We start from the raw sequence: 25978 nt of genomic DNA, 5'->3' as shown, positions 1-25978 counted from the left end.
TATATGTATAAATGTAAATGTACAACCTTTCTGCAATCAAATGTATTACACTTTTTGATAAAACAGTGTTATTAATGATGAAAAGGTAAATTATACACCGTGAAAAGATGAAAAAACTTACTGACGTTTCGGATGCTAGTCCTTCGTCGGAGTAAAAGTTAAATTTTAAAAGTTAAAGTCCTCTGACGAAGGACTAGTGTCCGAAACGTCAGTAAGTTTTTTCATCTTTTCACGGTGTATAATTTACCTTTTCATCATTACTGTTTCATTAGAAACACCGATGCAGCTCACACTAGTTTTTAGCTAGTTATATCAGTGTTATTAATGTAGACCCAGCTTGCATGCTTAGGAGTTTGCCTTGTGCTTGTGCTAGACTAGGGAAGCAGAAATTGACATAAAAATAATATACAAACAAAAGAAGTTGACATCATCACAGGGATCCCATCAATGCCGACGATCGACGATCGTATTGAATATTAAGTCTTTGTTACTTCGTAACATTAGAGAAGAAAAACTAATGTAAGATCAGGACAAGAAGCAGAAGAGAAGAAAATATCATTTATTTGTACAATCATTGTTTTACATTTTCATGATATTTGAATTTATTCTCAGTAATTAATTTTATAATATTTAATTACAATTGATTATATATAGACACCAAAATTAAAAAAAAAAAATTTTTCCCATACCTATCTAAGTTTTTGATAAAAAATTATCAGATTATAAATCGTATAATAAAAACAATACATTCCAATCAGAAAGCAGCAGAAAATAATAGTCTTTTGACATATCTTTTTATCCCACAAGAAAAATAATGACAATGGCTATCTAGTTGTTTACGGGTGACATTGGGATCAAATTACAATTCTCGTGCAGTCCAGGTTTCTGATTGGCTCAACCAAGGGCAGATTCAGCCACAATTTTAGGGGGGGGCTAATTGAGTTTCTTTGGTCAACACAATGGAAAACGATAAAAAAGCATCTAATTCTTCAGTTTTGTTTTGTTTTCTGCTGAAGGGATGGGGGGCCTCAGCCCCCTTTTGTCCCCCTTGGATCTGCCGTTGTCCACTACCCAAAGTTGGAATGTATTTTTCTATTCTACATTTTAATTGGTTCTCTTGTCTAATCTTGTAGACCTATAATTATAACTAGACTGGTGTAAGTGGCCCAGGTTACGGTAGTTGCAAATAAAATAGACCCATGCATGTTGGTGTATGTACGCTGCCTATATTTTGCAGAGCTTGTTTTTCATGGATTCATAAAATACCAATTTTTTCTGGATTAAAGATAATCATATTTTACTCAGGGCCCTAAAACTAAAGGCCTCAAATCAGCATTAAAAAAACATGATACTTTCAATAGGATGTTTGCATAATGGCATCATTTGACTTCCTCTACCAAGATGGTTCATGAACTTTCTTTCTTATTCAAATTTGTATTCCCTCATGAGAATAGTAAGACAATATTGGTGCTAATTAACTGAACAAAAGAAAGTGTGCAAGGAAGTCTGGTAGTAGAGGTCAATGATGCCATCATGCAAATGTCCTATACCAGTTGGAAAGTAAAAAAATAAATTTATAATATCCTACATTCGCTGGCAGTATAACATGAAAATTCTACATAAAATCAAGCCCTACTCTAGTATTAAGCAAAAAAGAAATTAAATTGAAGTATCTAAACGTTTATAAAAAATGGGAAAGTGATCAGACAGCAAAGAATTGCAAGAGAATGTAATTAATTGAGCATGAAGTCCATTTTGCTAGCCAATTTTGAGGCCATGTTTAGCATTTTTTTACTTAAACGAGGAAGGATGTCATTGACATTGTATTCATTGTGTTTTAGTGAAGCACTGTACAGCATTGGCTATATCATTAATTACATTCAGCAAATATCCATGCTTCCCCTTGCTTAATGAAGTTCCAAGTGGTGGAAATGATACAAGAAAAGAAGGATATTTTAGTCATTTAAATTTTGTTTACATGTTTGTTTTCATGTGAACATTCTATGGGCCAGATGAGGCTTGAACCCCTTGCAAAAAAGGAAAGGAGAAAAGTGTATATTGGACATTTCAGGTGTATGAGGTCCTTTTGCATTTACCACAAACCTATTGTATTCTTCATTAGCTTCGTTATTTTGTAGAAGTTCTTGGAGTGTTTTGTTGTCTCTATTCAATAATTATGTAAACTGGTAAACTATAATTTCGTAGCCTAATCTAGTCAGACATCTCAATCACAACATAAACGTTTTTCTGACGGATTTTTTTTCTGATTGGATAGCTGAATGAACCCTCCTTGACCAGCATCTGTATGATCCATCATGTCCTCAGACTGGGCTTCATAGTTTTGCAAAAGTTCATTGATAAGGTAGCTAAAATAGAATCAAATTAAAGAACAAAAATAAAATTTCAAGAACGAACACTATTATAGAAGTCAAGTTATATAGTATATAGTACAGAAGTTACTTTAGTGAGACAAATTGGCCTTAAATGGATATGCAAAGTCAATAACATTAATCCTGAATGCTACCTGGCCAGAGGGAGGGGGACTGGGGTACGTAGCTAGGCTACAGCCTTCCTAGTCTAGCTCCTCCACTGAAGAGACAAGGAATATGAAGAGAGATTGAGAAGAGAGAGGCAACTCTTCCAATGTTCTCCGTTCCATTCTTTTCTCTGTCCTCTCCCCCAGCGCTTTCTCAAATGCCTGCAGATCAAGGAGGCTAAAGCCCTCCAAGCCACTAGCACTGCAAACTATATGAATGTGCATCCTGGTAGCACTTTAGCTATGAAACCAACTCCCCCCCTCCCCCCCGCCCAACCACACACACACTCATTATTGAATACTTCACTTTTACAGCAAAAACTGTTGCATTGAGACTGACTACTTTAAAACTTTGGTTTGAGTTTGATTATTTTCTAACCCCCAAGCTAAGGGAGATGTAGAGGCATGGCTGATACAAATACCTCTTGGAACATGTCAGCTTGCTCAGCTGTGCCAATCTCACATCTACAATATTTGTTTGTGAAATCACAATTTTTGCTGTAAATACAGGTAACACCATGAAAAGCAGGGCTTAAAATAACGGCTGGCCAGTGGCCGGTCATGATGACTGGCCAAATTGGTTTTAGCTTGGTCATACTTACTCCATAGTTTCCGAGACGTTATTATCATCCTTTACTGACATCTCTGTCCATCCTAAGAATGAATATTCTCTACAGACCTTGTCAATGGTTTCCTTGGCAACTGGTCTTGAAGTCAAATCACTCTGAATACAATAATAATATTACAATAAAGCAGCAGTAAGGGGGACTCGCGGTCACCATTCGGAATCGCCCGGGGATTACCTGCCCCCACGTAACGGCGCCGGCCGCGGGAATTATTCGAGCCAACTCTACGGACTTTTAGGCAAATATCCGATTTGTCCACTTTACCCGTACCAAACCCGTAGGCAGTAAGGGGGACTCGCGGTCAATGTCAAAGATTTACGGGTTTTACAGGCGGTTTAAGGAAGGCGCCGGCAGCGGGAATAAGCCGCGCGATAAGTCCTTACTGCTGCTGTGTTGGGAATCAAAGATAAGTGTTTATAAAAATGTACGATATATATACGATGCATGAATGTAAAAAGTTCACCAATGACTTCTGTATAATTTGCCTAAGATCCAAAGTTAACATACCTAAGCCCAAGGGTTTCTGGTGTTGTGGTAAGAAAATGCAAATAGAAGACGACACGTCAGCACAGTGTTACGAATGTGGTAAGAATATTCGTAATGCCGTACCAAATGCTACCAGAGAGCAGTATTACGCCAATGGAGGTCGTAAGAAAACGCCATATAAGAGAATAAAATACTTCAGGGACTGGATGAGTCATATCCAAGGTTTACATCCGGTATATTTAAGCGACGAAGTAAAGAAGAAAATCATAGACCATTTAGAAGAGCCAACCCCGCAAAGTCTACGGAAAACGCTGAAAAAATTAAAACTAGGGAAATATTACAAAGCTATTCCCTATCTTTTGTCTGAAATTACCGGTAACTCTATTCCCGAAGTTTCTGATATGAGCAGAGCCGAGTGGATGTTTTGTCGGCTGGATAAGGATATTCCTTATTATCCTGACGTAATTTACGAAATATTTTACAAAATAGACCCCAACCACCCCCTCTTGAGATGGATTCCAAGAAGATAGTGGAATTAGCATAAATCTTATGGCATAAGATTACGCGTAATTTCCAGACTGTCGTTCGATATGTAAACGAAATCCTGTCACGCTCTTTTCAAAGTAAATATTTACTGAGCAAGCTTTCTTTGAAGCTCTTCTTTCGCTTCCTGGTAGATCTTTTTGCGAGATTCCTCGGAAAGATCTTTTACGACTGTTTTTTTATTCCTTATGTCCGTCTTTAATTTCTCATACTTTTCCTCTTCGGTCAGAATAAGCGAGAATTCTACGTCGTCTATCTTTCTGTCACGCAGAGCCTTTGAGACAAGATCGGTAATTGTATTTACTTTAGCCCTTGACAGAGCTATTGTCGTGTCATGCTTGGATATTTTGCTTGACAACTGTTTCATAATACCCGTAGCAACAGCAGAAATAATACCACAAGCTGCCCCAACGCCGGCCAAAGGAACTCCAACGATTATTCCCGGCCCAGTAAGCGAAGTAGCAACGCCGGAGCCCGTTAACACGACAGATATGGATCCTGAAGTTATCGCAATCTTATGTAGCGTACTCCGGGCTCTGACGTACTTTTTTCGGACTTTTTCGTAGTGTTTTGCCTGCCCTTCCAAGTAAGCCAAGATTAAGTTCGCTTTATTCAAACGAAAGTTTTCAGCGTTTAGTTCGTTAGGTGTAGTATAGGGAACATCTGGGTACAACTTAGGTGCTGATGGTATAACATCCATTATATATACTAATGTACGACGCTTTTGGGAATGATATACAGGAGCAGCCACATCACGACAACCGGGATTACTGGAATTGGAGAGCATTTAGGAAGATGTTTCCGCATGCAGACCCTAGTAAGTTCGAAAGAAGGCCCGATGGTATTTACTATAACGGCTCTAGGATGTACAGCAATGCGGACTTGGAGCCAAAGCATCCTAAGATTTTACAACCAAAACCCGAGCATAAAGAAAGGCAACCTAATTTTCCAGAAAATCTATTGCCGGCAACCCAGAATTACCCATTTTACGACAACAAAGGTGGAGCGAATGACTTTGCTAAGATGGTTACCTCCTTAGAAATCCCCGTGGGTCCTACGACTTTCAAGACAAAGGTCAGAGACATCTTTAGAGAAACTGCCATGAAACATACCTCAGGGAAAGAATCCAGAGAATGGTTATCAGGTCCCAACATGCGGTATTGGCCGCAGCAGTTAAACTTTGCCGTCTGGGCTGCTACTAAAGGATGTGGTATAGCCGCGGATATGTTCCATATTCCTTTCCTGCGATTTCATGTTGCTTTTACTATTCGTAGGATATTGTTTGAGTTAGGAGCGCCGCTTCCTAGTGACACTATCTTTAACCCGAAGGATAACAAATATGACAAAGTCGCATGGGAACGATTAAGGAATGAGTTTAAGCTTACCAACCCCGATTTTCGTAACAAAGAGGGTACCGCCCATGGTTTAGGAGAGACTTACACCTATGCTTCGTATGTTGGTGCCAGCATAGAAACGCCGGGCATGGGGTATCCTAGCTCTTACGAATTCTCGGACTTAGGAGGCAGCGGAACGAAGGGTAATTTAATTTACTACATAGAAAGCAAAGAAAAGTATCCTTGGGCGCCTTTCTTTGCCGCAAAGGGCATTGGACTGAAAAACCTAGCAAGGATTAATCGAAGCATCGAAGCCTTTGTTTACTGCATTCTAGGGGCCCAGGTTAGCACTCGCAGCCCCATCGTAGATGCCTCCGGTGCGTCACAGGAAACGCAACAAGTATTCCTTGTCCTCTTCGAAAGCGCTGTTATCGAGAATGAGATCTCTAAGTCGGTGCAGAGATATCAACTTGCAGTGCAGCAGTCTAAAGTGCGACTGGATTACGCTTTGTCACCTGGTTGTTGGTTAATGCCAAGTAATTTGGTTATTAACGCCAATTCCGTCGTGGGTTATAACAACAAACTTCAGCGAGCAACCAAGGATATGAAGTTTGGGGTGAATGACGTGAACTCTGACACTCTTAGAAGCATCCCCCATTTCGTGGAGAAGCCTAAGAAGGAGCACGTAGAAAAGCCCGCACCAAAGAACGTAAAGAAGAAGCCCAAAAAGAAGGTCCTGCCTGCGATACCTGAGGAATATGACCATAACTTACTAAAAGCCGGCTTAGCCGCCGCGGGTGTTGGTCTGAGCTATTATATATGGCGATGAACAACCCCTACGTAGCTGGAGTAGATTGTGTCTATACGACTTACGCAGGCGAGAAAAAATACAACCAGGCATCTTGGGTTGATGTCACGGGCATGTCCGTGAATTTGAATTACTCAGGAAAGAAGTTAATCCTTTGTAGTATTTGCATTGGCACGAGCAGTCACGCCAACGTCGGCTTTAGGTTCCTGGATGAGAATGGCGTACTGCAGCCTATGAGAAATAAGACAAACAACAGGGAGCCTGCGCATTTCTCCGTAGAGCCCAACCCAGCCAGCGCCGAAAATCTATCGGTTTGGACTTTCCACATGGTTGCCGATTGCCATGGGAAGGTAAAGCTGCAAATGCGCGTAGATGACACCGGGAGCGTTTGCATAAATAGTATAGAAAATCAGAGAGATACGGTTTATAATCACAAGACCATTAGCACTCTTACGGTGCTTAGTCTCTAGAAGCAAATTTATTTGCTGAAATATATGAACCCGCACGTAAAGGAAGAAGACTTCCATTATTACTTAGGGGAGATTTACTACCAGGGGGATGAGTGGCACGATACCGGAATTTGGGTAAAGGTTGGGGGTTTAGGATTGGTTATGTGTACCCTTAACATTAACCTACGGAATAGCTGTAATCTTGGGTTTAGGATTGTAGATGAGGCCAACGCCCCACTTTTACCATATAGGAAAAAGGTAAATAGCAGGCACCCATCACACTTCACGTATGAGGCTTCGACATCGAGTGCGGAAAACCAGTCGCCGGTGACTTTTCATATGATAGTCAATTGTCAATATGCGAAGCTTCAACTTCGTCCCGGCGACGTCATCCCAGGCACCAGCTATAAAGGCTTTGTCGTATTTAATGCCACGACGTCAAAGGGCAGCGTGGTGGATGCTACCTGGAATCATAAGACCATTAGCACCATGACTGCCATACCCTTGATACCAAATTATCAAGGCGGTGCGAATACTATCTTTACTTATCCCCAGTCGAGGACGCCTCGGGCGCCTGACGACGATAAGCCACCAGTAATACACAAGGATAAGATCAACCCTTCATCTTCTTCAGGAGTACCACCCCAATAGCGACGACTAATATCCAAATGTTATTCCCCACGAACTTCAACAGTTCTCCGCCGGCTCTAAGTGCCAGGCCAAGAACACTACCAAGCAAGCCCGGAATGCTTGCTGCCATTTTTTTACCTAAGTCCGTCAGCCCATTGCCTAATTTCTTTACGCCTGCACCCGTAGCCTTAAGCGTGGACAAGATAACTCCTACTACGCTCGAAATAGCGACCGCAAATGCCAGTGGAACGCCATACTTCAAAAGGGCTCTTTTTACCTTTTCCTTGGTGGTAAGCCCCAGCTCCTTTTCCAGTTTTTCCTTTTGAGCCCGCAATTCCGCAAGGCGTATTTCGAGTGTATCTACTTCCTTTTGGGCCGCCTCCCTTTCTTCCTCGGAGCGAGCTTGGTCCTCGATTACTTCTTGCTGCCGCTCTATTTGCCCCTCCAGGTCTTCGATAGCCTGATCTCTTTGCCGGATTTGCTCCTCCTTAGTATTGATTTCAGCCATTAACCGTCGCCGTTCCACTAAAGAGCCGGCTATGGTGGTTTGTAGGTTATCGGTATCGTCTTTAATTAGATCCAACTCTTGCAGGGCGAGGTTAAGAGCCCTTTGAGTTTGATTTCTTTCACGTCGAATTTGGGTTCTTTGGTCTACCAGCTCCCTTATTTCTTGGTCTTTGAATTCGACCTCCCTTCTATGTGCGTCGGCGAGTCGTTGGTTTTGCTTCATGTATTCCTCCTCCCTTTCTTCCAACGTTTCTCGCAGCGCCTCAACGGAGGCGCCAGAGCTTTGGGCTTCTCCTAAGTCCTCCCGTGCTTTGTCTAATTCGCGCAGGGCCTGATCCACCTGATTTCCTATTTCTTTTATTCTTTCATCTTGATGGGCGGACTTCTTTTCAGCATCGGCAAGTAGCTGACCTTGCTTTGCATATTCTACATCTTTTTCTCTTAACTCCCTTTGCAGATCCGCGGCACGTTTTTCCGCGTTGGTCCTTTCGGTTAAGTTGTGCAGCCTTTCTAACAGGCTTCTAGTAGCACGCTGAAAGCCTCTTAATCTCAAGACGTCACCCCTAACGTTACCCTCCTCATCAAAGAGGTTTTGCGGTTTTGTCCAGCGGTCTTTGTCGGGAAATCTTAAGTCTTGGACGCTTATGAGGACTTTGTTTCCCTTTTCCGTGAGCTTTACGTCGTCAGCATCAAAGTTGTCGTAGCGCAGCTCTAGCTCCTGCTTTGCCCACTCTACGGTTTCCCGCGCGGCTGCTTCCGGCTCGCCCATGTTTTGAAGCTCTATGTGCTCACGCGGAAACGTGTACTCGCGTGCTTTGGGATGTCTTAAGGCCTTTGCAATCCTATCCCTTAGGGAATCGTCGACTTGTTGGGTGGGAAGCAGCGGTTCTTCGTCACCGTCGTTAATGTCAGCCTGACCTTCCTCAGTGGTGGGGTCAAAGTCTGGATCCGTTCCTTCTACTTCCATTATATATGATAAGCTCAAAGTTAAGTCCCAACGTATTACCTAAGCAGGTTGGCGGACTGAAAGCAGAACGCACCTTTCACCGGGTCACCTTTACCCCCAGCAGCGCAAAGCCAGGGGAAACCCTGTACGTAGGCGTGCCCCGCCTAACGGATAACCTAGTATTGGTTCCTGGTACCTTGGCTTTAAGGTTTGACCTAGCAATACAACCAACCACCAAGGACAAGCGCTATACCGTCAATAACGTGGGTAGGAACCTCGTTTCTAAGATGAGAATCAAGTTCGCAGGGGAATCCCTCTTGGATTTGAATAGGTACGACCTGTACACCACGTATAAGGATCTGTGGCTAACAGCCTTTGACCGTGCACAAAAGATAGAGCAGGGAATTGGAAGCGTTATTCTTCGTAAGCTTCGCAGCGATACTAACCCCGCGCCTACGGACTCCAGTGGAGCAACCGCAGTAGCAGACGCAACAAGGGTAAAGACCGCCTATGGTAGCAAGTACGTTATCCCTTTGGATTTCGAAGTAATTACGAGTCATGGTGTGTACTACCCCAGGCAGTTATCCGAGTTACAGTTTGAAGTAACCTTGGCGGACACTACGAACGTCATAGGAGGAATGGACAGCGCAATTAGCGGAGCCGTGGATCCCTATTCTATCACCAACTTAGAGCTACAGTACGAAACGGTGTACAGCGAAGAGCTGGCCCGTAGCGCTGGCATGGAATACAGCTCCGGGAAGGCATTCTTATACGACCACGTAGTGATGTATAAGACGTTCAGCTTCCTGGATAAGACGGATGAGGTTATCAACCAAAGCATTAACCTCCCCCGAAGAAGTCTCACGGGGTTAATGTTGGTGTTTGCCAAACCCTACGAGGCTGGTAAGCGCGACTCCGAAGCGTTCCACAACCCCAACATTACTAACGTAGGAGTAAGCGTTAACGGCGTTCCAAACAAGGTCTACTCCCAGGGGATAAAGCCCGCAGACGTGTACAGAGAGGCAATGCGCAAGTTTGGCGACCAGGTAAGTCCCGAGGAATTCTTTAAGGATAAATATGCGCTGTGGATTGACATGCGCACCATTAACGACGAAGACCTACATGGTCAGGGTTTACGTCTAGTAAATACGCAGGATGGCATAACATTGGAGATCAAGCGCACCAAGAACACCAGTGCGAGCGACGGTGATAGGATAAACTGCTACGTCTTCGTCGTGTCTGACGCGCAACTGAGCGTAGAAATGAATCAGCTAAAGAGCGTTGCATATTAAAATATTTCTTAAATATACAATGCTTCGCGTATTTGAAAACAACGACACCAAACTGCAATGCATAGTGCAAGGCGAAACTTTGTACTTCAAAGCAAAGGAGGTGGCTTTGGCGTTGGGCTATGAGCGCCCTAGAGATGCAATTAGAGCACACGTATCTGAGAAATACCAGAAAAAATGGGTTGATCTACAAGGGGCTGCGAATCACCGCTCCTTTACTACGCAACCAAATGCCGTGTTTATATCCGAACCTGGTTTGTACGAACTGATATTTAGCTCCAAACTACCCAAAGCTGTGGAGTTTCGTGATTGGGTCTTTGAGGAAGTCCTACCCGCGCTAAGGAAAACGGGTAAATATGCAATAGAAAGGCGGTTTGGCGGCCCAAACAAGTTAGTATTCAAGATCGAAAATGAAGCCGACCTACACGCGAAGGTCGTCGACTACACACGTAGGTTTTACCCCGATTTCATCATAGCGCCGGGTCTTGGCGAACTTCAAGATTCAGACAGCAAGCGAATAACCTGCTGGCGAAAAGGCTACCAAGCCGGTCAACCCGACCTTTTAATCCTAAATGCGCATAAGAAATACCGCGGGTTGTGTATTGAGTTGAAAACCCCAAAAGGAAACGGCGTCTTATCCGCGAAGCAATCTAAGAAAATCTCACAGCTTGACGTAAATGGTTACCTAACGATGGTTAGCAACGATTACGACATTATCTGCCGTGCCCTGATGGATTACGCGGATGGCATTCGTATTCCCTGTAAGGGCTGTGTAAAGCGGTTTAAGTCCTACGCCACTTTGAAAACGCACCTAAAGATATTCCATAGGTATAATGAAGCTCAGCTTGACTCACTGGCGTGATCTTGTCCACGGTAAAGCATACGAAATAAAAAATTACGTCGTCTTCGAAGACATTGACCGTTTACGGTTAGTCCTCAAAGACTTAGAAGGCAAGGAATATTCCCTTTGGGCGCCGGATTGCGTGCGGTACGTAATTCAGGGCGAGGAATTCACCCACTTACGCAGCTATGGTAAGGTAAATGGCCGATGGAAGTTTGACATTGAAAGAAGAGTCACTCCATCTCCTCTTTGTAGTTAAGCGCGTCTGCTAAAGTCCGCTGCGCTTTAGGATCCGCGGAGCACCAATGCCCCACAAAGGATCCTTCGGAGAATACCCTGTCGCAATGAAGGCAGGTGTATTTTTTACGCGGTTTTGGGGGCGTAATGCAGTCGGCAGGTGGTTCGCAAGTAATACAGTCCATATATTGAAAGGGCGATCAGGAATCCTCCTAAGAAGGCGGCTGCGTAGGCTAGCATATACCTTTAAAAGGGGTCCTTATATTTATTAATGTTTCTTCTTTTCTTATTGAGTTCTGCATACCTTCTACAAAAGGGGTCCTTATATTTATTAATGTTTCTTCTTTTATTCTTAATAAACAATCAAAGAATATTAATAAATATAAGAGTGCATTTTGAGACTCTTTGCGCAAACCTACTTTACTTACGGGCTTTCCTTACCTCCATGTTTTGGGCATGCCAATCATCAAAACGATCCAAGTACTCCTTAAAACCGCGGGGACGATGTTGCGGGCACAAACACTGCCAGATATGATCATCTCCTTTCCTTAAGCCGCCACACGCGTCACAGGGCGCACTCCAATACTCTGCGTTCTCCCAGCGCGTACCTTCGGCGCGGTCGAACTCCGTAAAGCGTTGGTCTATTTCTTTCTTACGAAGAGTTAACTTCCTTATGGTTTCCACTGGGCAACATCTCGCAGCGATATCACCATGCTCCTCGCATACGACATCCAAATCATAATTACCACGACATCTATGTTGATGCCATGCGTCCGTGAGACCTTCATCGCAGCGCGCACACACATCCTTTAAACACACCCTATTTTCTTGGTGGTATTGCAACATTTGGGGCGTGCTAAAGAGCCGATTGCAATCAGCACAGCGTCTTTCCTTAGACTTCAAACACACCCTTCCTTCCACGTGATATCGCAGCGCCTGTTTGCTGCTAAACTGCCGGCTGCAAGTGCCACAGGTGGTGACGTTATCCACCTCTTTAAAACATACCTTCTTTTTTTGGTGATATTGCAAAGCCTGTTTGCTACTGAACTCCCTGTCGCAATCCTTACACTTCATTATATAATAAGAATTTATTAACCCTTATAAGGGATACTTAATAAAGTCCTGCACGCTTTCTTTTGCCCAACCGGCCATCGTCAAAAGCGCACCAAACCTCTCCGCGCGCTTCAGACCGCACATTTCATCATACAATTCCTGCACGCGCTCTTTCAGCCGATCGATCTCCTCCCTTTGCATTTCTATGGTGTCTCTTTTATCTTTTGCGTCGGTGGCAATCCTTCTTACTGCGTCCACTGGGTCCATCGTATATATAATGGATCCGAACCATATTCCCTGCAATGCTCTGATAGTAGGACCCACCGGCTGCGGAAAGACCCAATTCGTCGTGGAGCAGCTATTAGGACCCTTTAGATACCGCTTTGACTACATAGTGCTGCTTTGCCCCACCTACGTGAATAACCGCACCTGGGAAGGTATAGGAGTGAAAGATGACGACTTCTTCGTAGATATCTTAGACCCTAACGAGTTATCCAGCCATTTGAAGTTTTGGCACAAGCAATTCCCTAAAGATACACAGACACTCCTCATACTGGATGACATTGCCTGCGGGGACGACGTAAAAAGACGCACTTCGGAGTTGGTGAAGCTTGCCTTTAGCGGCAGACACGACAATATCAGCGTTTGGTTGCTCTCGCAGCAGCTTACCAGCGTCTCTAAGCCTTTTAGGGAAAACATAGGCTCACTTGTCGTATTTTATACTCCGAGCCGTAGTGATCTGGAAACCATTCTCTCTGACTACGGCGGTGAGATATCCAAGGAACAGTTACACGAATACATGCGGCATTTAAAGACGCACCAACATTCCAAGATGATCTTCTCTTTGAGGTTTCCCTACACGGTTGGAATCTATGATTCCTAATGTATATGGACATTGAGCAGCTCTTAGATGAAGTCCCCACACAGTTAGACGAAAGTAACCTTAAGGAACAACTTAACATCCTTGTGTCTTCTGGGAAGTGTAAAGAAATGATAGGCAAGGAACTTACCCATGAGCAGGTTAATAAGCTGTCCGACGAGGAAGTTAAGAAGTTCCATAAGAGGTACGAGGCCGCCCTTGCAAGTAAGACCACGGACGCCGTCGCAGACTCCGCTATCCGACTTGCAACTAAATTGCTTGGACTCGCGCTGCCCATAGACGACGTGGAGCAACTGCGGAAGGACATTAGCGAGGACTATGTCATCGCGCAAGAACTTAAGATAACCTGCGGGTGGTTGTCTTTGAAGTGCGGTAAGTTAATGGCAGTCGCCTCTGCGGCACTTCACGTAGCTCAGCATGTCGACTTGAAGGAACTTGCGGGCACCTTTGGGGCCTCTTGGAAGGACTTCAAGAAGGACAGAGAAGTCGAAAAGGTCTTCCAGGCGGCACTTGCTGAGGTACCTGATCAAGTCGCCTCAAGTACTTAGTTAAGTCATCCCTAAGTACTTGGTCAGGTCGCGCCCAGGTTATTTCCAAGTCGTCCTTAAGTACTTATCAAGTCCTTCAAGTCCTTAGATATAAATGAGTGAACCAGAGTCGAAAGTAGAGCAGCCCCAAGAGGAGCAAAAGATTACCAAGGCTAAATCTCCAGGCAGAGTCGCTGCCGGAAAGAAGCTCGCGGAGATGAACAGGAAGAACAAAGCAAAGAAAGAAGAAAAGGTGGAGGAAAAAGAAGAGGAATCCTTTATTAATCCTGGGTACGTCATCGGCGCGTTAGGAGTTGCTATAGCAGCAGGCAGCCTTTACTTACAATGGTGGGCAACGAAAAAGGCAGAACCACCAACATATCACACACCCGTGACGCCTCAACCCGCACCTAAAAGTAGGATCCCCGTAATGGAGTGATAACCTTCTCACTCTGTAATATAATGTCAACCGCGTTATTGAAAACTGTTGAAGAAGCAGCTATCATTACTTCCATCGTTGCGGGTATTGGTTGGGTAGGTAAGAAAGTGCTCAAAGAAGACTTTACTGAAGACCCAAGCAAGAGCTTCGCTAATTTTGCTAAGATGACCGCTGCCGTTGGCGGGGCTATCATGGTAAAGGATTACCTACGGAAGGAAAAGTACCTACCTACGGTGTGAAAATCCCTGTGATTTTCTAATATATAATGGCTAGCGCGGTCGTAGGTGGAATTGTTGCAGCTTTAGCATTCACTGGAGCTAATTATGGTGGTCAATATTTGGATAGATTAGTCAGAGGCGACAAAAGCGGAGAATTAGCCGCCGAGAGGAAAAGGCACGATTTAGCGCTGGAGAAATATCAGCGAGACGTGGCGGCTTGGAATGAAAAAAGACAAGCTTACAGGGATTGGTTGGACAAGAACTACCAAGACAAAATGCAGGCAGATAAGAACTTTGAAAATACAGACTACGCCTTTAAGCTTTATGCGCAGGCGCACCCCGCGGCATTAACGGGGTTAAGAAAGCCTCAGTTTAAGAATTACTATCAGCCTTCTAAGAAACAAAAAGACAATGAGTTGGTCTTCGTAGGAGTCGCAGGGCTGGCAGGAGGCGTAGCTTTGGCGTATCTGCTCTAACGAAGGAAACTGTGTTTCCTGAAATATATGATCGTCTTTTTGGAAAGCGATAAAAATAACTTTACCACTTATTTAAATCCCCCCATTAAAGCCCATAAGGTTCGGCTCATAAGTTGCTCTTTGTACAATTCTTGGTATAACCTGATTAGGGGCATAGTCACTGAGCATACAGGAGGATCCAACTATCAAGCCGTATTGCTGCGCGATGGACAATACACACCAATCACACTGGCCAAGGAATTAGCAAAACACGGTTATACTCTCACCACAGGATTGCCGCACGAAATGACCCTCAAACATAATATGTCAAATTATTCAATGACTTTTGGAAAGTCTGACCCATTGGGATCTTTATTATGTGCCTCAGGCAAGACGATTACCAACACAGCCATACCTGTGAAATGGAAAGTCGCATCCTCTTACGAAGTCTATTGCGATTTAGTCCATAGTTACAACAATGGAGAAAAGTCTTCTCTTATGTCCAAGTTTCTACCCAAAGGTAATCCATTTGACCCAGTAGAATACACCCCCATTTCTTCGAGCTATGACTTGTCTCATTTGGTAGAAAGCATAAACATCACCATTAAAGTGGACGGAAAGACGGTGGATTTCAACGGACGCAAGATCAATCTCGTCCTGGAATTCATATAATGGGCCGCGTAGAGGACAAACTTAAAAGGATTTACTATGGGCCTAAAGGCTATTGGAAAGGAGCGTCGGCCATCAAGAAACTCGCGACCGCGGCCAGGGTATCAGAAGAAACGGCTAAGAACTGGTTAAGAAAACAAACCCTCTGGCAGGTTTATCTTCCCGTGCCCAAGTACATTCCCAGGCCCAGCTTTACCGTAAATGCCCCCAATGAAGTTCATCAGGCGGATTTGCTTTTCTTGCCGCACGACAAGGTGAGAAAGAAGACCTATAGGTACGCTTTGACCGTAGTCGATATCGCAAGCAGATATAAGGACGCCGAACCCATGACCAGCAAGGATTCTGGGGAAGTCGCAGAAGCCCTAGGTAGGATTTATAAGCGCGTCTTGAAATGGCCTAAGCTGCTGCAAGTGGATGCGGGGACAGAGTTCATGGGCGTGGTTACTAAGACCCTGAAAGACCACAGCACTAAGATTAGGAGAGCCGAAGCAGAGTACCACAGGGGTCAGAGCATTGTCGAAAGATTCAATAAGACCCTGGCTGAGCACCTCTTTGGGTACCAGTATTGGAAAGAGCTGGAAGATCCCTCCAAACGCAACAGGGAATAGACTCAGAGGCTCCCCCAGGTCGTCGCGGCTTTGAACAACGAGGCGGCCAGGGCTACGGGGATAAAACCCAAGGATGCCATAAAAAAGAAACACGTGGAGCACAAGTCCTACGTCAGAAGTTCGAGGGCGGTCGGACTGAAGGAAAAAAAGCTACCCCGCAACATAGTGGTCAGATACCTCTATCAGCCGGGGGAACTCGAAGGTGGCAGTAAGAGAGCCACGGATCCTAACTGGTCTTTGGAAACGTATGAGATTTCAAAGTCCGTCACCAAGGAAGGGCAACCCGTGTTGTATTACCTAAATGGCCCAAGTCGTGGATTTGTCATGGAAGAGCTGCTCATAGTCCCCAAAGACTCAGAGTAGTGCTGCTCCACGCGCCCGATTACACTCTAGGCATGTCAGTCTTACGTTGCCTCTGCAATGCCCGCGTTTGTTATTTATACGATCCACGGAGAACTGCTGATCGTCATTTGGGTCAAACCTCCATAGTAGAGGTATGTTACACTTGGCACACCGCGCCCCTTTCTTATAGACGTCGTCCGCGCATAGGTCGAACGTCATATTTTTTTCTTCGTCGTGCCGCTTGTAGCGAAGGAGTTTCTTGGCGATATTCTCTTTGGCTACGTCCTCTGGGGTCTTATCGTAGCGCAATTGCGGACCCCAGGCTCTTTTCAACTGTTTGGCATATTCTACGCGGCTTACGGCGGTGTAGATAAGGTTGCTCCAACACAGCCGCTGGTCTATGATCCATAAGGTTTCTTTTATGGTAAGCCCTTGCGCGCTGTGGACTGTCATGCAATAGCTTAAGCGCCAATCTGGATGGGAGGTTATTTTTTCCACCTTTTCTATGGGTACCCAGGCTTTGTCATGCGTTACCGCGTTCTGCAGTTGGATGTCGGTACCAGGTACCCAGACGTCTCTTTTTTGCATGCGGGTGTCGTGGGGTTTATAACAAACAGGTACGGGATGCGTAGGGAAGCGCTCTCGGTGTATATTTAGCAAATCCTTTTGTATGCGAGACTGTGCTGCGCGTTTGCTGCTCAGCACCAGATCCTTTGGATGCCATGTGTAAAGGAAGTCCTCGTATTTCTTCGCTCGTACGCGTTTGCGCAGTGTTTTGCATTGGTCGGCGTCACTAAGGCCCCTTAATTCCGCTTTCAGGTTCCTTACTTGATCCTTGCTGCGGTAGTCGGCGTTAATTTCTTCAGAGTAGTCTACGAACCCCTTTAGCCATTCGTGGGGCATTTCTCCGGCTATTGGAGGAGGCTGGCAGGGATCTCCGGCGAATATTACTTGACATTTCCCGCGAAGGAACTCTACGAATTCTTTGAGGATTTCCAAAGGTACGGTGCAAATCTCATCCCAAAGTATCACCGGAGGCATGTCGTGGATGGCTTCTGGTACCCACTTTTGACCATTCCAATGGAAGAAGCTGTGGTAGGTCTGCGCGTCGTAACCCATTTCGCAGATTTCTCTTTCCAAACGATGCGTTGGCGTTAGCACCTTTATCTTAGGAAAGAGTTCTAACACACGCGTAGTCTTACCGCTGCCTCCTGTACCGTAGAGGTAAGAGAAGCGTTGGTAGGAAATGGGGTCGGCAACCGAAGGCAGTGGCTCCCCGGTTGGTTCCACGCTACCGCAAAGATGTTCTCCGTGATATTCTACACGTTCTGTCCATGCTTTTATCTCCTCATCTTTAACGCGCCATTGACCACTTTCCGCCAACTCATCTTCGGTGTAGAATTCTTTCATCTTCTCTAACACTTAAGGCTTTACGTACAAGGAATCCGTGGCTACGCGCGGAACGTCCTCTTTGTCAAACCGTAGGAGCATCGCAAGTAGGTTAATATGCGCATATGCTAACATACTCGCACGCAGGTGGTAATATTGCGGCCTGTGGTCTTGGTAGTAACAAAGTGCATTCCATTTCTGTTCTTTCTGACCTTCTATGAAGTAGTCCCATTTCTCCACAGACACCATTGTTCCTTGTTCGTGGGCGCGCTTAATAAGGAAGCTTAACTCTCCTTCGTCTGTTATCAGGCGTCGCTGCATGTGTTTCTCGCCCTCCTTAGCGCCCTGCGTGAATTTTCCTATGACAACGCGTGCTGTGGGGTTGTGTTCTGGGAGCCATTGCGTAAAGGCGCCATGACAAAGTATGGCTTCATGCGCCGTGTATTTTAAAAGCTTGCACTCTTCAAAGAACTTCAATAGAGGTACGGGTATCTATTCTTTCTCTTGTAGATGCTTCCCGTACCACGCGTAAATTATGGGATGTAAGTCTTTAGCCAACTTCCAAGACGTTAATCGTACGAATCCAGTTGCTGGGGCGTCGTAGTGACCGTCTAACGAAACGCGGAAGAATTGGGAGTCTGGATGTCCGTAACGGTCGTAATATTCCTTACAATCCCCTAGACCTTTAAAACTTGCAGGGTAACAGTGTTTCATATCCAGCGACACATACTCATCTTTGTCGTACTCCATGTTCCACAGACCACCGTGACCGTGTTCTACACAGGCTTTGGCTATGTCTCCGAACTCTTTTGGGGCAGGTTTCCATCCATTTCTTTTCTTTGCGGCTAAGAAGTCCAAGCTGCGACTGCTAAGGACCTCATCAGAGAAGTCTTCCCCTAAGGTCTCACAGGCACTTTGAATGCGCTGTTGTTCAATTTCGGGTCGATACAAAGTGCCGTCTTGCGTCATAAACTGACTTCCTTCTGAATCCATCAACCAAATGGAATTCTCATGGGTTAACTCTGCCAATGGTGACTTCTTATAGACCTTCGTTTCCTTCTTTCTTGGGAACCGCAGTTCGCGCCAGGCGTGCCCATTCTGCTGGTAGATGACTATAGGCGCACCGCGGCCCCCATATTTGTGTGTTCCGGAGTAAATAAAGCCGTCGGTGATATCTTTCACATGGATTCGCCTCTCCAGCGCCGTTTCTAACTTCTTGATGTTATCTATCGACCCTCCGGTCCTATTAGTATCTTTTTCCCATTTCCTGATGGCTTCTCTTCTCTTTAAAGTCAGTTTACCGCCCCGAGAGGAGTCTTCAAAGAACTCTCTTACTAACTTCCCTACGCAGTTACCAGGATGTCGCATCGGTTTCAACTTCTTAACGTCTGGCGTCTTTATCTCGTACGCACCGTAAATGACTACGGTAACCGGGTAAGCAACCTCGTAGAACAGCATGTCTATTCCTACCAATGCTCCCGGGCGTGTGTTTTCGTTTAAGACAAACAGGTCCTTCTTACCAGACGCCCTGATAGGATTGCGCCCCTTTTCTATCATCCACTCGCCGTCTAAATACTTTATGAACGTTAGCTCCAACCGGTAGTTACCTTCGGGTATTAAGTTAATTATTCTTTCAGCCCTTTCTTCTGTCATCGTCTCGTCCGTATCTCCCTCCATAAATGTTGTGAAGGCAAAGTCAGCATCCAGGCGATCCAACACCTGAGTTCGCAGTCGGCGCACAGTTTTATTTCGAATGCTTGTGATGGCGTCCATCTATATGTAAAGGATATTTTAACCTCCGTTTGCGATATCTTTGATTCCCAACACAGCAGCAGTAAGGACTTATCGCGCGGCTTATTCCCGCTGCCGGCGCCTTCCTTAAACCGCCTGTAAAACCCGTAAATCTTTGACATTGACCGCGAGTCCGCCTTACTGCCTACGGGTTTGGTACGGGTAAAGTGGACAAATCGGATATTTGCCTAAAAGTCCGTAGAGTTGGCTCGAATAATTCCCGCGGCCGGCGCCGTTACGTGGGGGCAGGTAATCCCCGGGCGATTCCGAATGGTGACCGCGAGTCCCCCTTACTGCTGCTCAATAAAGACATTAATTTGATTCACTTTAAAAATACACATCCCAGTATAAATATTGTCAAATAAATAAATAAAAAACTCTCAAATTTTATAACCATCACTCCCCAAAAGATTCTCAACTGAACAGAATAATATGTGAGTTGATTAATTTATAAAGATTGATTTTTAAAGATTCCTACAGAAAAAAAAGTACCTGTGGGGGAAGAATAGGTCATAGTGTCCCCTACAAGTTTCCCACATCAATATGTGAGTTGAGTTTGTTTGATGTGTTGTTCTCTCTTGTTATGAGGGATTTCCTAAGGATTCTCTGGTTTCCTCCCTCCATAAAAATCCACCTACAGTTGCGTTTTGTAAATATTGGATTTTTTGTAACTGCATATGGAGCAAGAATATCTCAAGGAAGAGCCTATTATGGTGAGCAGTGCTGTATATAGAGTATGTGTTTTTCTATTCAGGACCCTTCTCAAAAGTATCTTAAATGTAATCTAGAAAAAGTGTAATTTTCTTATATTTTCATGTTAATAATATAATAATAATAATAATATTTATTTATAAAGCGCAAATACAAATCTGTTCTAAGCGCTAGTAAACAAACGACAAAGACAATGACAAAATAAAATTATTTACAAAGAATATGCTAATTTGAAGAGATAAGTTTTAAGTTCAGTTTTGAATGAGGCAAGACTTGATGCATTTCGGAGAGATATTGGAAGTGAGTTCCAGAGTTCAGGAGCAGCCACAGAGAAGGAGCGATGACCATAAGATTTAAGATTATAAGAATGTGCTGATAGAAGAACTTGTGATGCAGAACGAAGATTACGGTTCGGTTTATACACTGAAATGAGTTCCCAGATATAGATAGGAGATTGGCCATGAAGAGCTTTAAAAGTAAGTAATAGGATTTTATATTTGATTCTAGATTCAATTGGTAGCCAATGCAGATTAACGAGGATAGGTGTAATGTGGTCATGTTTATGGGAAAGAGTGATTATTCTGGCAGCAGCATTCTGTACAGATTGTAGTTTATCTAAGAGTTTGTTTGGTAAGCCAAAGAGCAGAGAGTTACAGTTGTCGAGTTTGGAGGATATGAACGCGTGGACGAGAGTTTCAGTTGTTTTCAAAGAGATGTATTTTCTTATTTTAGCAATGTTTCTGAGATGATAAAAAGAAGACTTGCAAATATTATTCACATGACGAACCAAAGTAAGATGCGTATCAAATATGACACCAATGTTCCGAGCATGCATTGAGGGCATTATCACATCAGAACCAAATTGAAGAGAAGGAAGAGTTAACTGTGGGCTGTGCTTTGAAGAAAATAACAGGAATTCAGTTTTGCCTTTATTTAGTTTCAATTTATTTGTAGTCATCCAAGCATCAATATCAGATAGACAGTTTTCAATCAGATTCATGGAATCATTAAGGGACAAATCATCATTACAGGAGAAAGGAATATATAATTGAGTGTCATCAGCATAAAGGTGGAAAGACATTCTGTGTATTCGGAGGATATCAGCTACTGGAGAAGTATAAAGGAGATACAACAAAGGACCAAGTACAGAACCTTGAGGTACGCCACAATCAAGTTGAAGGGCTTCAGAAGAAAAATCATCAATGGAAACAAATTGAAAGCGATCAGTGAGGTAGGACTTAAACCATTGAAGAGCTATGCCAGAAATGCCAAATTTTGTATGGAGACGATCTAGAAGAATTTGATGATCAACTGTGTCAAATGCAGCAGATAGGTCCAAGAGTAGCATGGCAACACAAGAACGATTGTCAATGGAGTGGAGGATATCATTTTGTACTCGAAGAAGAGCAGTTTCACAGCTATGAAATGTTTTGTATGCAGACTGCAATGGTTCATGGAGATTGTTCAGAGACAGATAATCATTTAGCTGAAGGGAAACGACTTTTCCAATAATCTTGGAGATATTCTTTAAATTAGAGATAGGGCGATAATTTCCAAAAATTTCATGATCAAGAGATGGTTTTTTCAGTAACGGTTTTAAAACAGCAACTTTAAGAGAAGATGGAACAACACCAGTTTGAAGTGACAGGTTAACGATTTCACATATAGTAGGCAGTAATGCACCAAAATGTCCAAGTAGGAGACTTGCAGGAAAAGGATCAAGACTACAGGATTTAGATGACATCTTTTTCGCAATGGCTGATAATTCATCAATAGAGATAGGCGAAAATGAATCAATTTTACAATCCAGTTTAGGTGAATCCAGATAAGAGAAATCATTTGAAAGATGTGACGTAGGAACGAAGCCATTTCTGATGTTAACGATTTTGTTTTTAAAGAAGTAAACAAAATTGTTAGCTAGATCTGTGGATGAAGTTGAGGTTGGTAGTTTTTTCTCAGGTATACGGTGTAGCAATCGATCAATAGAACGGAATAGATCATTACTGTTAGAACCAGCATCAGTAATCAAATTAGAATAAAAATTCATTTTTGCATCAAAAATCAGTTTTTTAACAACATTACATTGATCAACATATAATTCACGGTCAACCTCTAATTTGGAACGTCGCCAACGTCTTTCTAGATTACGACGCTTTGTTTTATTAATTTGAATTTCGTCAGTATACCATGGAGCTCTTGGGCGAAGGGAGATGGATCGAGAACGTAAAGGAGCATGTTTATTTAAAATAGACGATAAAACAGAGTCATATTGAGTACACAAATCAGATAGTTGAGTAGCAGGACATTGATATAGTGCAGAGTTCATAATATCTTGTTGGAGACAATCAGCATCTATTGCACGAAGCTTGCGATAAGAAATGCTTTTTGATTGAAGTAGAGGCTTGTTTACAGATAACATACAATGAACAGCATAATGATCAGATAAAACAGGATCGTGTACAGTAAGGTTGGTCACAGATTTTTCATCAGATCTTGTAATGATTAGATCCAAAACGTGATTACTTTTATGTGTAGGTGAAACAGGATCAAGGACAGTCAGATTAAAACAATCGAGTAAATCCATAAAGCGATTAGCATTATTATCTTTAGTGTCATTGATGTGAAAGTTAAAATCTCCAGAAATTACCAGTTTGCCAGAAGATGTAACCAGTCGTTCCAAGAGAGTAGTGAAATCATCATTAAATAGCAAGCTATTTGAAGAGGGTGGACGATAAACAATAACAATACGATAAGTAGACGATTGATGATGAAGTTAGCCTTGCATTCAAGGTAATTTAGAGAAGGGTCCATTATATACGTACATTAACGTGACCCAGGCTTTTACCAGTAGGGACCACTGAGGGGTCAGAGATTGGAGAAGATTATAGCCTGCCCCCCACTTTTTACATTTTGCACAGCAGTCTTTTATATCATCCAATCATAGCCTCCCTACAACAAGTGTAGACCCCCTTACAGTATGTCGGAATGCAGCTCAGTTTGGAGGACATAACAATAAGTTTCCAATTCTCAAAAGATTGAAATTTTTTGGTTTTGTCCTCCAAATAGACCTCTTCGGCTCTGACGTAATATTTTCCCATTTCAGACCACATGCCATTCCATAGAGTATCATTTCTTTGTTTAAGGTTTGTGCTCGGTTGCACATGATCACAAGAAGACACATATTGGATACAGGTCAAACAAAAAATCTTATTCTCAAGGGAATGACACGTGGCCTGAAATGGGAAAACATTACCCCAAGCCGAAGAGGTCTATTGAGCTACTGTACTTTGACATCACATGCAAGGGATCTATTAACCTAAGTATGGTACCTTATTTCCAACAAGAATACATGGAATATTCTTTCCTCCTGGTAAAGTACACTTGCTGTCCAGGTCTTGTTTCCATCTAATGGTGCTATTGAAGGTTTGCTGACTGGTCAAGTCAAACATAATGACACATGCTGCCGCACCTTTGTAATATACGCGAGTCATTGAAGTAAATCTCTCTTGGCCTATGACAAAAGGGAATAAATATTACATTCATTCCTGAGTCAATCAGAGATATATACCAGTAATACATCTGTCTATCTAATATCCATTCTTCCATATATTATTATTCAATATTTATTCATTCCTTTCATTGATTTGCTCTTGTGATTTATTTATTCAAACATTATTTGTGCATTTATCCATTTGCTCATTCATTTTGTTTTATAATTTCATTCATTCATTTATTACTTTCTCATTTCTTTTTTCCTCCCCATTTTGATTTATCTATTAAAGCATAAATTCATTTGCTTAATTTTGTCCTCATATTTTGTCCTACTTTCTTTCTCTTGTCTTTTCTCTCTCTCTCTTTCATTCTTTTTTCTTCCTTGTCTTTGTTTTCATATTTCTTTCTTGCTCGCTCTCTTTTATGTACCCAATATAATAATGTTATTGGATGATGAGTGGGGGGAGGAGGGGGGGGGGGGGGGGGGGGGGGAGTATGGGAGGGGGGTGTTCAGTTTAGTATGCTTTACATGTAGAATCTTACCTGCAATATCCCATAGCTTGCAAATTCAAAGGTGCCCACAGAAAATGTGATAAAAAGAAACAAAGATGGCAAATTCAAAAATCAAGTATGTAAAAATAATGATAGCCAGTTCCAAATCAATAAAAGCCAACCTGTAATCTCACTGTAGTGTTTTCTTTTCTTATTACTTTAAGGGCAAAATCAACTGCAAAGATCAAATGTATTAAATATATCAGAGGCTTAAAATATTGAAGAAAACTATTCTCAAGCAAAACTGGGCTGCACTGGAACATTACATGCCCCAATAAAGGCTAGGCATGCAGTGGGTTTAGGAAAGAGCAGCAACTTTAAAAGAATTTCTTCAATTTATTAGGTGTCTATCGCTTTCACACAAATTGGGGACACTTTTCACACCCTACCATGCATGACATTCAATGTTCTATGTACACATTGCTCAAGAAGGAAGAAAACCGGAAAAGCCAAGGAAAACCCTCGTAGCATAGGAGAGAACAACACATCAAACAAACTTAATTCACATGTGGCAACTGCAGGGCTCAAACCAGCAGCCAGAACCTGCTGGACTCACAGCAGCGAAAGACAACAGTTAGCAGCATTTGTAACCCATGCTAACTGATGCTCTAAAACCTCTTATATCCCAAGCAACGTACAGCACTGATTGAAGATGTTGACAATAATGATGATTAAGATTGTGATAATATGTTTTAGATCAGTATGAAGGTTATTGATGTGATGATGACGGAATGATAATATTCATGATGATGGTGGTGGTTGGTAGTAGTATGTACTTGTGACAAAGGATGACACATGATAATGGTGATGATACGATAGCAACTTTTAAACTGCAGGTAAAATAACTCAACCAATGGAAATTCGAACCTGTCGTCTAAAAAGATACCAAAAAAAATCTTTCAAAATTGAGCTATCATGTTGATAAAAACATTACCGATCCTGAAAAAAAGATAATATAAATCGTAATATTTTTAAAGAAAATTCTAAGGCACATTACTTTATTTCTATTGCTATTCATTAATGGGGCATCGTTTATACCTCCAATAGTTGGTTTGTACTCCCTTCTTGAGTTCCCATGCACGTATCTTTGCACGAAAGAGGTTTTGCCAACAGTAGCATCTCCAACTATCAAGACTTTGAACAGCACTTCTGACATTCTAATGCAAAAAAATCTAATAATAATAATAATAATTGTCGTCACGAGTTCTTTAGGTTCCGTCCGCCATGCATCTTTGTCAACGTTTCCCAGAAGCTCACGTGATAATCACTTCTATACCGGAAGTCATTGGTTGTCGACACTTCCGCTTTCTAAGGTCATTTTGAAAGGGGGAGGGGGAGTTCATTTTGAAGGAGGGGGGGGAGGGGAGTTTGATTATTTTTATTTGATAAATTCAAAATTTTCTTTTTGGTTTGAAATCTGTTATTTCTAAAAAACGCCCTACTTTTTTCTTTTAAAGAATTTGTGGGTTTGTTGGTTTGTGGGGGACGGGTATCATAACTTTTCAGACGATCAAGGAGTTTGAGAAATATTTTTCTGGGGGTATTATTTGTCAATATATTTTTTTGGGGGGGGAGAGGTGGGGGTTAAAACTTTCATTTATTTTCACCCTGTGTTTTCGA

At 42.9% G+C, this 25978-nt stretch overlaps 1 protein-coding gene across 2 annotated transcripts; it reads right to left on the bottom strand.

Annotated features, from left to right (window-relative positions):
- Positions 1-540: 540 nt before the first annotated feature.
- On the bottom strand, positions 541-25597 carry LOC116297666 (ras-related protein Rab-29). 2 transcript variants are annotated; one of them, XM_089034778.1, is made up of 6 exons: positions 25397-25597; positions 24481-24533; positions 24350-24365; positions 23644-23825; positions 3139-3260; positions 541-2366 (listed from the first exon to the last, which is right to left on the bottom strand). In XM_089034778.1, the coding sequence occupies exons 1-6, from the start codon at positions 25512-25514 to the stop codon at positions 2225-2227; spliced, it is 633 nt and encodes a 210-aa protein (XP_088890904.1). In that variant the 5' UTR covers positions 25515-25597; the 3' UTR covers positions 541-2224. The 2 variants fall into 2 exon arrangements, with proteins under 2 accessions (XP_088890904.1, XP_088890903.1); XM_089034777.1 differs by lacking the exons at positions 23644-23825; positions 24350-24365; positions 24481-24533; positions 25397-25597 and adding an exon at positions 11674-12763.
- Between the last annotated feature and the right edge of the window lie 381 nt (positions 25598-25978).

The sequence above is a fragment of the Actinia tenebrosa genome, unplaced genomic scaffold (genome assembly GCF_029948245.1).
Source record: "Actinia tenebrosa isolate PJP-AT-01 unplaced genomic scaffold, QUT_ActTen_1.0 PGA_scaffold3__52_contigs__length_22856419, whole genome shotgun sequence".
Classification (NCBI taxonomy): domain Eukaryota; kingdom Metazoa; phylum Cnidaria; class Anthozoa; order Actiniaria; family Actiniidae; genus Actinia; species Actinia tenebrosa.
The sequence above is the reverse complement of the archived record's forward strand: the minus strand, read 5'-3'. Positions and strand labels throughout refer to the sequence as shown.

Excerpts from the sequence above, each read along its gene's own strand:
- LOC116297666 (XM_089034777.1), bottom strand. The coding sequence starts at position 12,306 with ATGAAGTGTAAGGATTGCGACAGGGAGTTCAGTAGCAAACAGGCTTTG. Across the intron at positions 3,261-11,673 it reads GGCATGCCCAAAACATGGAG|AGTGATTTGACTTCAAGACC; the intron begins GTAAGGAAAGCC and ends TATTGTATTCAG. Across the intron at positions 2,367-3,138 it reads AACGTCTCGGAAACTATGGA|CTACCTTATCAATGAACTTT; the intron begins GTAAGTATGACC and ends ATTCTATTTTAG.